General features: G+C 53.8%; 5 protein-coding genes across 5 annotated transcripts; 2 read left to right on the top strand and 3 right to left on the bottom strand.

Moving 5' to 3' along the window:
- Nucleotides 1-1,461: 1,461 nt before the first annotated feature.
- On the top strand, nucleotides 1,462-3,509 carry HRG_05375 (flavin-binding monooxygenase-like domain-containing protein; the record flags this gene model as incomplete). The annotated part of the gene is made up of 9 exons (XM_044863846.1): nucleotides 1,462-1,510; nucleotides 1,556-1,716; nucleotides 1,762-1,792; nucleotides 1,843-2,131; nucleotides 2,182-2,330; nucleotides 2,379-2,784; nucleotides 2,842-3,108; nucleotides 3,178-3,388; nucleotides 3,435-3,509. The coding sequence occupies 9 exons, from the start codon at nucleotides 1,462-1,464 to the stop codon at nucleotides 3,507-3,509; spliced, it is 1,638 nt and encodes a 545-aa protein (XP_044720378.1).
- Nucleotides 3,510-5,035: 1,526 nt separating this feature from the next.
- HRG_05374 (cytochrome p450 domain-containing protein) lies at nucleotides 5,036-6,938 on the top strand (the record flags this gene model as incomplete). Its single annotated transcript, XM_044863845.1, has 7 exons — nucleotides 5,036-5,389; nucleotides 5,483-5,573; nucleotides 5,650-5,718; nucleotides 5,770-5,876; nucleotides 5,949-6,338; nucleotides 6,387-6,438; nucleotides 6,502-6,938. 7 exons carry the CDS (start codon nucleotides 5,036-5,038, stop codon nucleotides 6,936-6,938), a joined length of 1,500 nt encoding a protein of 499 aa, XP_044720377.1.
- A 2,483-nt stretch (nucleotides 6,939-9,421) lies between these two features.
- HRG_05373 (aminotransferase class I and II domain-containing protein) lies at nucleotides 9,422-10,543 on the bottom strand (the record flags this gene model as incomplete). Its single annotated transcript, XM_044863844.1, has 1 exon — nucleotides 9,422-10,543. The coding sequence occupies one exon, from the start codon at nucleotides 10,541-10,543 to the stop codon at nucleotides 9,422-9,424; it is 1,122 nt and encodes a 373-aa protein (XP_044720376.1).
- An 898-nt stretch (nucleotides 10,544-11,441) lies between these two features.
- Nucleotides 11,442-12,959, bottom strand: HRG_05372 (FAD dependent oxidoreductase domain-containing protein; the record flags this gene model as incomplete). Its single annotated transcript, XM_044863843.1, has 5 exons — nucleotides 11,442-11,750; nucleotides 11,808-11,901; nucleotides 11,968-12,038; nucleotides 12,087-12,629; nucleotides 12,705-12,959. The coding sequence occupies 5 exons, from the start codon at nucleotides 12,957-12,959 to the stop codon at nucleotides 11,442-11,444; spliced, it is 1,272 nt and encodes a 423-aa protein (XP_044720375.1).
- An 836-nt stretch (nucleotides 12,960-13,795) lies between these two features.
- Nucleotides 13,796-15,985, bottom strand: HRG_05371 (AMP-binding enzyme domain-containing protein; the record flags this gene model as incomplete). Its single annotated transcript, XM_044863842.1, has 1 exon — nucleotides 13,796-15,985. One exon carries the CDS (start codon nucleotides 15,983-15,985, stop codon nucleotides 13,796-13,798), a length of 2,190 nt encoding a protein of 729 aa, XP_044720374.1.
- Nucleotides 15,986-16,112: the final 127 nt, after the last annotated feature.

Below are 16,112 nucleotides of genomic sequence, written 5' to 3'. Positions count from 1 at the left end.
CGCCACGACATGTACATACGGTGGTGCGTTCAATGGTGCTGGGGCGACATATCCTGTCCCCAGATTCTGCATTGGGCAACCGGGCATTGGAACCAAAACTGCGTGTCTTAGACATACTGTACTTCCCGGACTGCAGCTGTCTTGGGTACCAGCGGCTACTTCGCCCACTCCGTGGCTATTGTCTTCAAACTGGCGTCAACTTTCGCTTGCTTGTGTGAGCGCAGGACACTGCGTAACCACCCCTTGCTCAGGGCATATACGAAGTACGATGCAATAAACCAATCAGTCTCTGCCACGCACCTCTGGGCAGAAAATGCGTGAAGAAGTCGAGATTGCCCCAAAATGCTGGAATGACAGGGGTAAACATTCGGCCGCTGCTGCAATGATTGCTCTCGACAGGTCAAGCAGAGGTGTTACACTAACGCTACGTAGTTACATGTCAAAAGGCCAAAGAAAGTCACACTGTAACTAACCAGGCGTCTCGTTGCATTCGCAGCGGCAGGAAGCGAACGCTCTGATGATACTCAGGGCGGTAGAGGCCTTGCAGGGTTGATTAAAGTGCGTACGCATGTGATGGGTCGTTAGTGACTTGTACAATCTCAAAACATCACTTTATTTATGCAGCACTACGTAGCCCGTTATGCGGCCAACTTGACCACTCCCGTGCCATAAGGCGTGCTTCAAGGGGCATTGCACCCGGAGTTCTATTGTAGATTCAGGGCTTAGACGCCACCCCCCCTCCTCCTCTTTGACCTGTTTCCTTGAATAAGCTTATCTCAAGCCAGTCCACAGCCCTGTCTCGGGTGCCATTGGAAGCCCATGATGCCATTTATGTAGTCACGCAACGGACAGCGCCTCCGTGACACGACAGGTACCTTTGTTTGATCCCGTGGTGCAATGCCCCGGAGGAGCCGCACGGGATATTTTCGACATCTTGCCTACCCGTCTTAAAGCCGAAATAGATCGCCTGCCATGAAGTCAACATACTGGCAGCCAGGCTACGCCACTGTAGACACCAAGAGAATTAACCGGATTGCGCCAACCATTCAGCATTGGTCACATGTGGCTGTTCCAGGCTGTTCCAGGCATTCGCCCCGGGTAGGAGTTGCTGTAGTGCGCGCATATCATCCAGAGCGTGCATGGCCCGGCCGCGTCCCCGAGTGAATCCGCTCGGGACTGGCCGATAACAATGCCACCTTGTGGAGTACCTTGAGCCGTCCCCTTCAAGATTACTTTTAGCCCCCTCGCGAATAGAGCGCCTCACAGCCAGTCACGATCTGAAAGGCCGATGGGGGAAGAGGGGGTGGGCTTATGATACTTGGGCGCGCCACCGGCTTCGCTGTACGCTACGCCAGGACAAATGGGGGTGCTGCGGCAATCTTGATAAAATGTTGAGATGAATAAGTCCGTCTGCATGTAGTTATTTGGTCAGTCTGCGCAAGGCATGGTATCTTGGGCAGCATGGACAGCGCGAATATGGGCAACGTCAAGATTGCCGTCATCGGTCTCGGTAAGCACTGCTGAGGCCATTGCGGACGATGATTGACAAGTACAGGCCCGGCCGGTCTGACTGCCATAAAGGCTCTGCGAGAAGAGGGCTTCGACGTCGTGGGCTTCGAACGGCGAGACCGAGTCGGCGGCATATGGGCCTACAGCCCGAACCCGAACTACACATCCGTAATACACGACACGGTCTCCAACGTCAGCAAATTTGTTGTAAGTTACCCAGCTCCTCTATTGTCACTTCTGCTGACTTTTCAGTCTGGCTTCAGCGACTTTCCAATTCTCAAAGGTGCGTCTCGACAACGACCTGAATGCATGCATCTTCTGACGTCGGCCCAGAGTACCCCCCGTATATGACCGGCACGCAGGTCGCGGAGTACTTTGAGGAGTACGCCAGACACTTTCAACTGGAACAGCACGTCCGGTTCAAGACAACGGTGCGGCGGGTGCTCCGTGACGAGCTTGACCGGGGATGGAACGTCCACGTCAGTGGGCCTGAGGGCGATGCAATCCTGCACTTTGACAAGGTCGTCTTAGGCAGCGGCTCGGACAGTGTGCCCTCTTGGCCGCCGATGCCGGGGAGACAATTGTTCAAGGGCACTGTTATCCACGGGCAAAGCTATCGCAGGTATGGTGACGGTTTCTTACACGCGGCGACGTCGAGGTTAACCCGCGCAGGCCGGAGCAGTTTGCCGGCAAAAGGGTTCTGGTCGTTGGTATTGGCAACACTGCATGCGAGGTGTCCCTCAGCCTGACGAGTCACGCGTCCAAGGTCTACCAGTCATACCGCCGTGGACGGATTATAGTCTCGCGGTACTTTGACAATGGTGTCCCGACTGACAGCAAGATTCCATGGCCGGGGCTATGGTTTCAAGACTTGCTCGATTACAAGTTGCCGTGGCTCGCACACCCGCTGGGCGACCGGGCCATGAAGAAATCAATGATACACGTCGCCGCGCGAAGGAATCCCCAAGACCTGGATCCCAAGGGGCTCGACTACTCAGCAAGGGACAGGCGGAAGCTCGCCGCAGAGAAGATCAAAGGGGACTGGCGCCTGGTGCCGTGCGCGAGCATGGCCCATGTGCACCCGGTCGTGCAGGAACGCTTTATCCCCGCGCTCCTGTCCGGGCAAATCGCCCCCGCGCGCGGCTTCAAGGCGTTTACCGGCGCCCACGAGGTGCTGCTCGATGACGGCTCCACGGTCGAGGTCGACGCCGTTATCTTCTGCACCGGTTACGCGCTTGAATTTGACATTATGCCCGAGCTGGAAATGGACGGCACGTGCGGCTTGCCGCTGGCACCAGCGGGCGAGACGCAGGCCAGAGTTGGGGCGCGGAGGGAGCCTCACCTCCCGCGGCTATACCATATGATCTTCCCTCCGCGGTGGGCGTCGTCGGTCGCGGTGCTGAGCTGGATGTCGCCGCTAGAAACCTATTGGTGCGTATGCGACCTCGCCTCTATGGCTGTTGCGCAGGCTTGGTCTGCGGAAACGGCCAAGGAGAAAGGCTTGGCGCAGATAGACGGCTACCGAAGGCCGGCGCTGCTACCGTCCGAGGCGAAGATGAACGCCGAAGTCGATAGATACCACACATGGTGGCGCAGAGAGTGGCACAAGGAGCCGTCGATGCATCCTGGCTTGGTGCGGTCGTACTCTTTCTACCGCTTCCTCCATAGCATGGCGGGCACGGGCATGTTCGACAACATCGACCACGTGCTTACCCTTCGAGGTTGGCGGCTAAAACGAAAGGATAGGGAGCTGCACATGCTTTTATCCCAGGGGCCGGCCAATAGCTACGCCTGGCGTATCTTCGACACGAATCCCAAGGGAATCCCCGGCTGCGGAAGAAAGGCCTGGCCTGGTGCGAGGCAGGCCGTGCAAGATGCGGTAAGTCTATCGCCCCCGTTGGCATCGCGTCGTGCTAACTATTTAGTACGACGATTATCAGAAATACAAGCGGGACATCGAGGACGAGAAGCTGCGGAGACAAGTCATGTTTGGCGGTTGATGGATCGGCCGGCGCGAGGCCCGAGCGGATCCCACAAGGAAATGGAAATGTGGGGCCGTGCCGGAGTCGGGGTAGCCCGGGAGGCCCCCGGCAGCATTAGAACTAGGGTACACAGCGCTCTCCTTTTATTCAGCGACTTGAGCTTCTCGTGTCACATAAATCGAGTGATCATGTAGCTAGCGAAACGGTAGAGTAGCGGGAAAGCGAGCAAGGATATAGAATGCTCCACAACTTGATTTTCCGGGCCCCCCTCGAGCTCGCCAGCCTGATGAAGGGGGGGAGCAATCGCTACCACCCTCACCTCTTCAAGCAGTTCCCTGGCCTAGGAGGAAGCACGGGAGTTACAGGCTGGGCATATACCCTAGGGGTTGAAAAACGAACGTCCATGTTGCTCATATCTCGGCATCCGCGCCTTGTGCATTTCTGTGTTCCTATGGTCATGGTCTCGGGCACTGTCGTTTCATGCGTCGTCAAGCTTTCTTACCGACGCTGATCATTTAGAACGCAGTCTTCTCCGCCTTGCTCTTGTGGGTGCATCGAACAGGTAGATACAAAGGCGACGGTGCAGCACAAGAGCTTGGGTGTCATGCTACGGCCTCCAAGTACATAAAACGAGCAGAGCACGGCTCGAGGAGAAGATGCCGCGGCTGCACGCACCATTCTGTGGCTAAAAAATACGTTACGCCCGATTGCGGCCGGTGGCCCTGATATCTTAGCTTCACGTTTCGTCAATGCTCAAACTAATATGTACTTTACAAGAGAAGGGATCGAATTGCAGTGTACAAACCACTACAGGGCTCCTGTTGAGGAGAGTAGGCATAGGGCATAAGAGGCCACAGTCACAGTCATGCCCAGTGGACCCAATAGTCATGCACAAGGAAGCCTGCCTGACCAACATGACTCCCCTAGCCCAAGGACATCATGCAGGCCTAACTTAGGTATAGGAACATCTTAATGCCCTCTTTTGGCTAGCTATGTATGGTCACTATACCTATATAAGCCCCTCCCTTGTCCTAATAGATAGACCAAGAGATGCATCACTAAATTCACCTTTCTGTGCCCCTATTTCTTCCACTGTGCTCTCAAGCCTCTGCTTGAGAGCTCCCTAATGTCACCGAAAGCGCGTGTATTGACGTCGGTCGCTACGGACCTGCACCTGGACTTCACTGTCCTTACTATGAAGCCTTTGAACCGGGTCGCTGACATCTGCAGCAGTGTTGCTGCCTTCGAATATTGACTAATAAAGGGGTGTGATGCCCGACGGGAGCTCCGCTTCTCCGCCGGCCCTGGAGCCCCTGGGTTCCATGCTCTTGACACTTCTTTGAGGGGTTGTGCAGATTTCTTCGGCTGTACGTGTGATGACGGTCCGATGTCCGCATGCAGATTCGTATTCAAGCAATGCCCCCTATGTAGTATTTACCCGCGGCTGCAGTCAAAAGCGCTCCCTTTAAAGCGCGGCGACAATGCTACTGTGTAACAACCAACAAGCCAGCCACACGAGCTAAGGAGCACCAAGACGAAGTACAATGCGTCCAACGGAGATTCTCTCGTCCTCGCTCAAGTTCCTATTAAGCAAAGAGTCTTTGCCTTTCTATTTCACCTTGGGTTTGATCTTCGCCATCGCCCGCCTATGCGACAACCGCCACAAACGCAGATTTCCAGAAATCAATCCCAAAAAAGGCTTCAGCTTCACTGCTCAAAGTTGTATACAAGACTTCGTATCTCGAAGCAAGGAAACCCTGATTGCTGCTCGAGCTCGCTACCGTGACCGGCCATACAAGCTCCATTGTGACTTGGGCGAGCTCATTGTCGTTCCTCCCCGCCTCATTCATGAGCTTGGGAACAGTCCAAAACTGGATTTCCGTCATGTTGCTCGTGATGTCTGTGCCTCTCTCGATATAGCTCTTCTTCTTCTTGGCTCTTGCTTTGCTCGAGCTTAAGAGTCCTTGGCTAACGTGAATTGCTTATTGCAGGACTCGCATGCGTACATCCCCGGCTTTGATCCCTTTGACGCCGACGATCGCCTCGCATACATTGTCATGAAATATCTGACCAAGGCCTTGAGTATGCCGAAACTCATGAATTTCCCAGTGAATATTCAATCTCACATGACGTCCGCGTCGCTGACGCATGTGTATAGCTAAGCTTATTGTGTCTATATCTGAGGAAACAACTCACGCCTTGCGGAGGGTTTTAACAGACTCGATGGGTACGTCCAATGGCTTACAGGCAGGAGAACATACTGACTTTATTTGCCTAGAGTGGCATGAAATGGATCCCAAGATAGACGTTATCCGAGTCGTTTCACAAATGTCCTGCCGCGTATTCATGGGAGAGGATCTCTGCAAAAATCAAGAATGGGTCAAGGTGAATACTGGATCATCTTCATGTTCTGTTGACGTACGCACCGTCTGATCTTGCTCACGCCTACTTTCCCAGGTCTCTGGCGACTACACACTTCAAGCCTTCCAACTAGGAGGCAAGCTTCTCTCCTGGCCCCGCCAGCTGCGCCCCCTTGTCCACTGGCTCATGCCGGAATGCTGGGAGCTGCGTGCCAGGCTGCAAAAGGCACGCCGTGTCTTGGCTCCGTATCTTGAAGCGCGCAACGCACTGAAGAAGGAAGCCTTGAAATCGGGGATGGCTGCCCGCTTTGACGATGCCATCGAGTGGTTTGAAAAGGAGTACACGGGCGGCCACGATCCCGCTACGTGTCAAATCACGCTCGCCCTTGTCGCCATTCACACGACCAGTGACTTGCTGGTACAGGTCATGCTCGACCTCGCAGTGCATCCTGAGCTTATCGAGCCGCTCCGGCAAGAGGTTCTTGAGGTCCTCGGCGCTCAAGGCTTGAAGAAGACGGCACTTTATAATCTCAAGCTCATGGATAGCGTGGTTAAGGAATCGCAACGTCTAAAACCGATGGGACTAGGTTAGTGGCCTCTGCCTTCAGCTTTTTGTCGCATTGAGAGTGTACTCACACTGGCAAACGTAGTCTTACTTCGGCGCCTTGTACTTGAAGACATTGAGCTATCCGACGGCACCAAGTTCTACAAAGGAGAGAAACTCGTTGCTGACACTTTCCACATGTGGAACTCGTCGAACTATAAAGAAGGCGACAAATACAACGGCTATCGATTCCTTGAAATGCGGGAGGTAGCCGATCAGGCCAAACACGCGCATCTTGTGAGCACGAGCCCAAACCATATAGGTTTCGGGCACGGCCGACATGCATGCCCAGGTCGCTTCTTTGCAGCCAACGAGATCAAGATTGCACTATGTCATCTGCTTCTCAAGTATGATTGGAAGCTGCCTGAGGGAACGCGGCCGCAGCCGGTTGCGTGTGGGATGGCGTTGCTGCCTGATCCTACGGCCAAGCTTCTCATTCGAAGACGGAAGGAAGAGTTGGATCTAGATTCTCTAGAATGCTGAGGATGGATATTCAGCCAGCTTGACGGCGTGATCTACTTTGTGACGAGGGCCAATGGAATTGCCACGACATATTCCTTTCAACTCCTTAGCACCAGACGAGGTGTGGATTTCCATGAGTGAGCACGGAACAGATTCATGAACTATGGTAATTAAAACTTGATGCAATTGGAGGCCAGCCTCAACGACGTAAACTTTGACATCACACACATTTGGGTTTGTTCATCTCGCTCAACTTGCTTTCTATGCTTCTATGATGTTTACACACACGTATGCATTGCGTCGATTGCTGCTACTGGCGCCTCTACAATTTGAGAGAATTACCGGTCGCTCGCCTACTTTCGTGAGATATCGTTTAATGCGAGACTCTTATCGAACCCAGATCTAGTATATCTATACTGTTACTGTCTTCCACTGCCCGTTCCATAGACCCCGGATCACTGATAGTGGAAATGGTTCGGGGCGAACCAAGCCAATCTCGATAATATCGTCGGCGAACCACGGCGCCGTCCATGTGAGCCAACATGCCACCCAGATTCCGCCAAGGAGATGCGTAAGGTTTGACTCCCGAATCCCCATTCTCTTACCAGCCCACTGCGCAAAATCCTCTGCCAAAATACCATGGGCCTGTGCGAGAAAGAACATCCATGTCCCAGACCAGGAGCGCCGATCCGGATCCGCTGCGTGCCCTGCTGCAACGTGCAGGAAGGCCGATAGAAAGAAGGAGAGGTAAACCTGTACGTATCTTGAAACCATTGAGCCTTTGGGTGCATGGAGAGCCTCCCGCGCCAACCATTGACTAATTGACTGCCATGGCTAACGTGGTTATTAGCATTGCAAGAAAAGCCAGTAGCATTTGCCGACTGCGTGTGGCTATACAGGTCGTACCTTGCGGAAAGTCTGATGCCATACACGCCCCCAAAACCGTCGAAGCGTCCATCCGTCCCGCCAGCGGCCGACGACTGGGTGGTTATTCTGCGGCTTGGTCCAAAAGCATCTACTGGACATACCAACGACGCAAAAGAAGGTGTATGGTATGTCGACGTTGACGAAGGACCCAAGCCCGAGTGCAAGGACTGTCTCAAAACGTCCAAAACCCTTCATGTCGCTGATGCTAATTCCGTCTCGCCTGTCTGACTGGACAAAAGGATTCGTCGAGAGGTATGCCCGTCCAAGATCCTGAAGAACGTAGTACCAGCACAGGTGGACGATACTCGCCCGAAGATATTCTAAAGTTGTTGTGCTACTAGGCATGGTCTTGGGAAGATAGGGGATAGTCCAACTGAGGCCTATCCCTCGAGTAGAGAAGCAGTGCATAACACACCATTTCCACTTCCCCCAAAACGACAAGTCTTTGTACTTCTTCGGCGTGTGGTCAGCCTTTTGTTTTTCATCAAGCCTATAGAAGTCCTCATAGATATTGGTCTCAATAACAAGCAGCTGAAATGCCTTATATATCCATGCGACACCAACTGTTTTAGTCAATGAATTAGTGGCAATTATCGACGAATCGTAAGGGCTCAACCATACTCATGCCAAATGTGTAATCAAGGCCTGCTTGTTCCCTCGGGACGTAGTGTATGATGCTGAGATACGTGAATGATAAGGCACCAACATAGAGCAAGCGGACTGGTCGTGGTGTATAGTAGCCAAGATATAGAATAACTACAACCAACAGATGAAATATCGGTAGGGTAAGAAGCCGGGTCAGGGCCATGATGTAGTTTATCTGGAAATAAGACCCAAAAGGGTCAAGGCGGTCTGATAGTTCTAAAGAGTAGTTGCGACTTTATGCTAAATAGTTACACATATCCGATGTTTCATCAAAGTTCCAGGCGATCTTATAGTTTGTTTTCTGGTTTAAGTACGATTTTACCGGAGCTCTTGTGGTCTTGCACATGGAGACCTTGCCTGTTCACGCAGACAAAAGGGCAACAGAGCTTATCGGAACTGCGCTGCGGACGACATGTCTGCTTTCAGTCGAATGGCCGCTTATATGCAGCCGAGTGGACAATAAACAGGGGTGCATCATACTGCAGCCAGCATCAATTACTACAGCATACACGAGGTGCATCATCATATTTCGCATCTTGCATGTACAGTTGAGTGTCCGCTGGATGCACAGCCCTTCAATATGTGGCTTACATGTAGGTATATTCCGCAAGTGCTGACTCTCGGGCAGCAGCTACCCCTAATCCAACTGCAACCACGGGCGCGAGAGGTCAACATAAGAGCCTTGAGAGGATCTTTCCGATGGTGTATTAGCAGGTTAAGGGATGGCAATGGTCGTCAGCTGTTGGTTAGCAAGCCAAGCGACGACTCTATCCCACCAGACCCCAGCATGTCTTCATGTTGTCGCGGCATATGGCGACATTAATTTAGCTAGACATTGCCGTGCATTGAGCCTCGCCACTCACTTCTGAAAACCGATGAGTGAGGTGTCCTAGATGATTCCCCTTCCCGACCTGTCGATGGTCAAAGAAGTCTCATCCCCGAAGCGCCTTGGAAATGCCATTCAGCCCCGTCTCCAGGTCCTCCCACGTCGGCCATCCATAGCCCAATCTAAAAAACCTGTCGTCTCTCTCAAACCAAGTTCCCCGCCCAACATACACGCCATGCTTTTCCAACAGTCTCGTATAAAACGCCTGTGTTCCCCCTGCGGGATCCTTTTTCATCTTGATAAAGCACATGACGCCCGCTTCCGGTCTCACCCACTCCACTAACTCGCTCTCTTCGTCAACCCAACTCGCAACGCGGTCCCTTCGGCGCCGCATGTCGGCAATGGTTTTGGGCAGGAGTTCGGCCCGGCGAGACAGAACCTGCTCGGCAGCAAGCTCGTCGAGGACGCTCCCGCTGATGCTGATTTGCTCTTTGGCGGCGAGGAAAGTCCCTTGAAGTAGGGGGTTGCTAGTGATGAGCCAGCCGATGCGGATGCCGGGGACGCCATAGGCTTTGGACATGGAGGAGACGGTGATGACATGGTTGCCGAGGGAAGCAGCTGTTGGGATCGCATTTTCTCCACTGGAGTCGTAATTGAGGTCCAAGTATGTCTCGTCGACGAGGAGGTAGCATTGTTTTTCTTTGGCGAGGGATGCGAGGGATTGGATTTCGGACGCTTTGCACACGGTACCAGTCGGATTGTTGGGGGAGCAGATGCTGATGAGTTTCGTGATGCCGGGACGGATTGCGGCGGCGATCCGATCGACGTTCAGGCAGAATTGCAATTCGAATTCGAGATCGATATAAGTAATATCGCAGCCGATGGAGCGCGGTACTTCCAGATTGGTTGCATAATTAGGGCGAGTGACGACAATATGATCCTTGGGGCCAAGAAGAGCGGTGTTGACAATGAACAGCGATGTCGAGGCACCCGCCGTGACGAGGACGTCGTCCGGGGTGAGAGACCCGCCGGAAGCTTGCGCGACGAGAGAGCGGATTTTACGGCTACCCCGATGCTCCGTGTATGTAAGGACGAGGGCGGGGGGGATGGTGATGCTCAGAGACTCCGGCGTCTGGTCCGAAATGGCACTCTCAGAGAGGTTATACTTGATGACGGCACCAACTTCCTCAGGTGCCTCCTTCTCAATCGCCATACGCTGATAGTTCATGTTGTTTGGCTGTTTGGGGTCGGGAAGGGGATGTATGCCAATCGGGAGGTAGCTTGGTGTTGCACGCAGGCAGAAGGCAACGCGTGCACGCTGGCAAGACGAACGAGACGGAATCCAGACCCAATGCTCTGCTTTCGAGCAGAGCTGAGGATAACCTGACCCGTGGGGTCATTGTATCGGCATGAGCCTCATGCACGTCTTGAAGGGGAGGCATACGCCGTTGATAAAGATAAAAGCCTACATACTAGCAGTAGAGTAGGGCGGTTTGAAATTCCATGATAGCGTTTCCAACTACCAAAACGAGCTCTTGGCTTTGCATATATCAAGAGATGTCTCATGTCGATTCCGTTTTCTTATGCCTATTCTTTACCTTCAGCTCTATTGTACTCTTTACGCTTTCCTACGTGAACTTTCAGCGTCTAGGGTATTGGACTCCCACTTGATCCATTAGCCAGACCAAGATAAAGTAGATACCTGACGGTAAAGCAGAACGAAATCACACCTCAGAGACAAGCATTTGGACGCTTCCACGCCCAGCTCAGCTGTCATTCTCACTCTCTCCAGAAGACGAACTTAGCCTCGCCATCCAGTTCCCCTATCTGTGGGAACAAAATGTTCTGCCATACGCTTGGCAGTCCAGGTATTTATTCTATCCAATGCATGTATCAGCTCAAAATCCTACATGGTCCGACTTGGTTGATCTGATATGCTTTTCCACATTGTGAGTGCATCGTGCCTGGTGCAAACTCAGAAGGGGTTCTTCAAGAGGGTTCCGAGCTCCGGACTTCTGCCAAGTTGAAGCTCATATAAGGTTTGAGTCATGGAGTCCGGAACTTGCTGTTTATGAGTATAGTTCATCAACCCCGATATCTGGGTTGAACGAGCCTCGTGCTGCCTTTCACTCAGCTGGCAGCATCGCCAGCAACTCTTCTACAGTGTTTGGAAACTGTGCCTCCCTCGCTCTCTCCGCCCTCTCGTCGCTTGAAAGCCACTGCCCCGGCACCTGCACGCCGTCCGCCTTTCCAAGCATCATCTCGGCGACAGCGACGCCGCACAGAGCCGCTACCGGCATTCCGTGTCCGGTGTACCCGGCACTGATCCACAGCCCGCTGGTGCCGCTTTCAGTGTCGGGGCCTCTCACCAGGGTTGTAGGCACGCGCCCGACCCAAGGGTTGCAGTCCCGCGAGTAGCCCATGATGCCCGTCCACTCGTACGCCGCGCGCAGCGCCTCTTTCTCCGGATCGTCCCCGGGGAGGAGCTTTACCACATGCTGGAGGCTTGTGTGCAGTGCCCGGCTGAGGATAGGGTTGACCTCGTCGTCGCGCGATATGCCCTCCTCTCCCCCAGGGACGGCAAGTCTTTCGCCGCCAAAGACCAGTGACGAGTCGACAGAGCAAGGAACTTCGCTCTCTTCTCCCACCTGCATATCTTCAGGTCCCCGATGGATCAAATACTGGTGATCCGCACCCTTCATCCACACGTAGCTGTGCGGGAGCTGCGCCCCCCCTGAAGGAGTCTCCAGCGCGCAGACCTGCCCCCTCACCGGTACGATGAGCCCTGTCATCTTGGGCAGTAGCCGAGACGTATACCCATTCGTCGCGAGAAGCACATCTCGCGCAAGAATCTGTCCCCGCCTCGTGTGAACAATCCACGAAGACCCGCATCGCCCGAGATGCTCCACGGGCGTGTTCGTCTGCAGGTTGAACGCGGCGGCATCGTGTTCGCCGAGGAGGCGCTCCAGCAGCCACGCAACAAGCTTGTACGGCCAGCACTTGGCCGCGTTGGGCTGGTACACGGCCGCGATAGCCTCGGGCACGTGCCAGGCAGCAAGCTCGTGCTTGTCGAGGATGAGGGCGGCCTTATCTCTGAGGTCAGGGTACTGCTGCAAGCGCTTAATTTGCTTCCGTGCGGCTTCGAGGACCTCGTGCGAGAAGATGGCGTGGACACCGCCAACTACATGCCAGTCGCAGGAAATCTCGTGCTCGACGACGAGCTTCTTGATGAGGTTGAACGTGGCGAGCTCGAACCGGGCAACCTCGGGCGTGCTGTCCCAGACGCCAGGCTGGCAGTGGCCTCCGTTCTGCGGCTGCATGTCAGAAACGCAAGAAGAAGCACAACAGCAAGCAATGAAACCAGAGTCAGTCAGGCATCTGACACTTACGCGGCCTGTTGCGCCCCAGCATGCCTCTCGCGCATCGAGCATGACCACGCCCCTCCCGCCCGCAACTAGTTCCCGGGCGGCAAAGGTTCCTGTGATGCCGCTGCCGACGACTACGACGTCAGCCGTCGACGGGAGGCTCTCAGTTGTGCGGTGACCCAGCAGCTTCTTGGAGGGGTCGCGATGCCAGTACGAGTGCGTGCTGTTAAGCGTCGGCAGCTCGGCCTGCCCGTCTTGGAGTGGAAAGCGGGCCGTCATGATCACTCCGGCCGCTGAATGTACATACTCGGAAATGGCAATCAAATATCGCCTTTGCTTTTATACTTGTGGACGTCAGGCGTGGCCCGTTCCTGCAGCCAGGCCGTGTATTGCAACCCCTTGTCGTCGACACTCGCATGACTATTGGTTCCCCGCACGTCGTGTCACAAAGTTATTGGGTCAGTTTACGCTCTCCTCCTAGACTGTATCCGCCGAGATGGGGGCAGACGGCTCAAGCGGGATACGGTGTTACAGTTCAATGCTCATGCAGCCCCTAATACGACTGCCTACTACGTACAGTACATGCATGTAAACTGACTGCATGTAGCCAGGGTTGAGCCGTGAAGCCGATCGTGTGGGGCATGCGATGACACACAGCGAGATGAGGAGCAGCTGCGAGGTTCTCCTTGTCGGGAAGCACCGCCAGGATTAGCTTGCGGCTGTCATTACCCCCTGCCCAGGGGAAGTGCGTCAATACCATAAACTCCTACGTACCGGTTGTATGTATAGTCACATGCTTCCGAGACTGACTTGGACTTGTTGTTTGCTACATGTCATTGCAATGCTTGTGTCTCAGTCACCTATATGATATATGTCTCTTCAAACACGTGAATATGAGGTCAAGCAGAGTAGCATGTTGGACACACGCTGTCATGAAAGGGGTTTCCTAATCTTGCCTTTCATAGAATGCTACACTGGAACTAAAACGATATTTCTTGCCAAGTATACGCATTGGAATGCCGGACTCCTGTGCATATGACAAGAAATGCCATACAGACCCGGTACTGGCGAGATAACGTCCTTCAGCAAATCATTGCTCGGGAGTTCCAGACCTTTTACTTAGCGTGATGTGGCTGAACCACGGTGCAAGAGTCACGCGTCAGGCGAACCACGTCGTGAAGCTCTGGGTGGCAGAAGATATTTGCCACCGTGAGCTCAAGGCCAGCCCTACGAGCCTCAGCCACAACTTTCATCACGGCAATTGAGTTGCCCCCAAGGTGAAAGAAACTATCTTTCTGCCCGATTCTCGCAGGCTCAATGTTGAGAACCCGTCCCCAGATCTCCCGTATCTGGCGCTCGGTCTCTGACACCGTCTGTGCTTCTGATGTTGGTTGTCGAACAGGCTCTCGTCCCGCGGTTCGGATTTGGGGAGTTTTCGCAAGAGCTCGACGATCAAGCTTGCCATTGCCATTGAGAGGCATCTTATCCAGGATTGTGACACCCCGAGGAACCATGTAAGAAGGTAATCTGGACCGCAGCATCTCATGGAGCTGGTCTTGCATCTTTTGCCTCAGCTGCTGCCGCAGAGGCTCACTGCAGAGCGAGTGAGACGATCGATCCTGATGGTCGTTAGGGAATCGAAACATGACCCTTTTCGAGCCATCGGTAGGTTGAACGCGGTGGAATATGGCATCCAGGCCACCGCTTTGCGAAGATTGCTGAGCCCAGCTGATTTCTACGCGGTAGCCTACCTGTGTAGCCAACTCGACCAAGTCGACTGCGGATAGCGAAGGATTTTGCTGAGCTTCTTGGTGAGCGGACATTAGCCAGTTGCCATCGTTGAGCATTTCGCCTCCTTGGTTGTTGAGGGAGCGAATGACGTGCCTCTCGAAGATGGATTTGCTGTGGGGAATGTTGTTTACGGCGACGGTTGATGAGGCAGGGTTGCGTCGTATGAGCTCCAAGAGTGACTGGCGATTGAGCCCTTGTTCTTTGAAGTCAATCCACTCCTTCTGGCTAATCTCGCGAATTTGATGCTGCGGCTGGCCCTGGTCCTTGACGTGGACGACAGCTGCATAGCGAAAAGCGCTCAGTTCATTCGTAGCTTGCATCTTCTTGGGTAAAATCTCGACATGCTCAATCTGAGGTAGCTGACTCGGCAGGGCGGTGAAGAAGGCTGGATCAACGAGTAACTCCGACTCGGCTCGCTCCAGATCAGTCATTATCCTTCGAATTTCATCCTTGCTTGCCCTATCCCCAGCAATGTGTAATGCTCTCGCAACCAGAAACTCTTGAAATAGCGCCAAGGATCGAATGTCGCCAAGGAAGAGCGTTTGGACGCCTTCTAGTTGGACAAGTTCCTGCACAACATTGAAAAGGTAGTCTTGAGAGGGAAAGTATTGGACCACCGAATTCAGAACGACAAGCTCAGGGGAAGTAGCAGCCCTGACTCGACAAAGGTCTGCCGCCGTGGCCTTGAACATCGTTACTTTGTCTGCGAGCGCGGGAACGGACCTGGCTACCTTGGTGATGAAATTAACTGCCCGTCCAGATGGCTCAAGACCGACGTAACTTCGTAGTCCCCGCGCCAAGTTGAAGAGGATCATTCCAGATCCCGTTCCTATTTCGAGAACGTGTCCTGGCTGGCTGCCGTTGAGCATCGTCTCGATCGTGTCGTCCAGCCACTCAGTCATTTCTATCTTGTTGATGTCGCTTCCATCATACATGGAAGTCCACCCCATGAAGTCTCTGCCGATCACTTCGGGCTGCATGCTGTCGAAAGAGATGTAGTCTTCATCGAATTGCTTTTCCCATTCTTCAATGTGTTGCTCTTCTTCACCATTGGCCGGTCTTTCCTCGAGCGCGGTGTCGTCGTTGCGGACCGTGACAAAGCTGGCAATCCACGTCTCTTGCCTGTCGTCATGCTGTAACACGGCAACGGCGTCATCCACACTTTGGTGACTGCGGAGGGCGTGTTCAATTTCTCCAAGCTCCACACGCTGGCCCCGGATCTTGACTTGCGCGTCCTTCCGGCCGAAAAAGGTCAGAGTTCCATCCTCGTTATACCGTACCAAATCACCCGTCTTATAGAGCCGCCCGTGCCGGCCCGGTTGGCCTGGTGGGCCTTGAAGCAGCCAAACAGGGTCCCTGATGAATGCCGCTGCAGTCCTTTCCGGGTCGTCGAGATAGCCCTGACCGACGAGTGGCCCTTCGAGGAGCAATTCGCCAACACACCCGAGTGGCGACAGAGCATCGTGGTTTTCCGCTTCGACGACCCAAGTCACCAATCCGATCCCCTTTCCCATATTGGTGGCCTCTTCAGGACTCCTCGGGCTGCAGTTGATTGTGCTATTCGGTGTGCACTCGCAAGGCCCATAAAGACTCACAATCTGCACTCTGTCCCACCAGGGAACCACGTCCCGAAGATATAAC

This window comes from Hirsutella rhossiliensis (genome assembly GCF_020360975.1).
Source record: "Hirsutella rhossiliensis strain HR02 chromosome Unknown scaffold00005, whole genome shotgun sequence".
Lineage (NCBI taxonomy): Eukaryota > Fungi > Ascomycota > Sordariomycetes > Hypocreales > Ophiocordycipitaceae > Hirsutella > Hirsutella rhossiliensis.
This window is presented reverse-complemented; position numbering and strand designations above follow the sequence as displayed.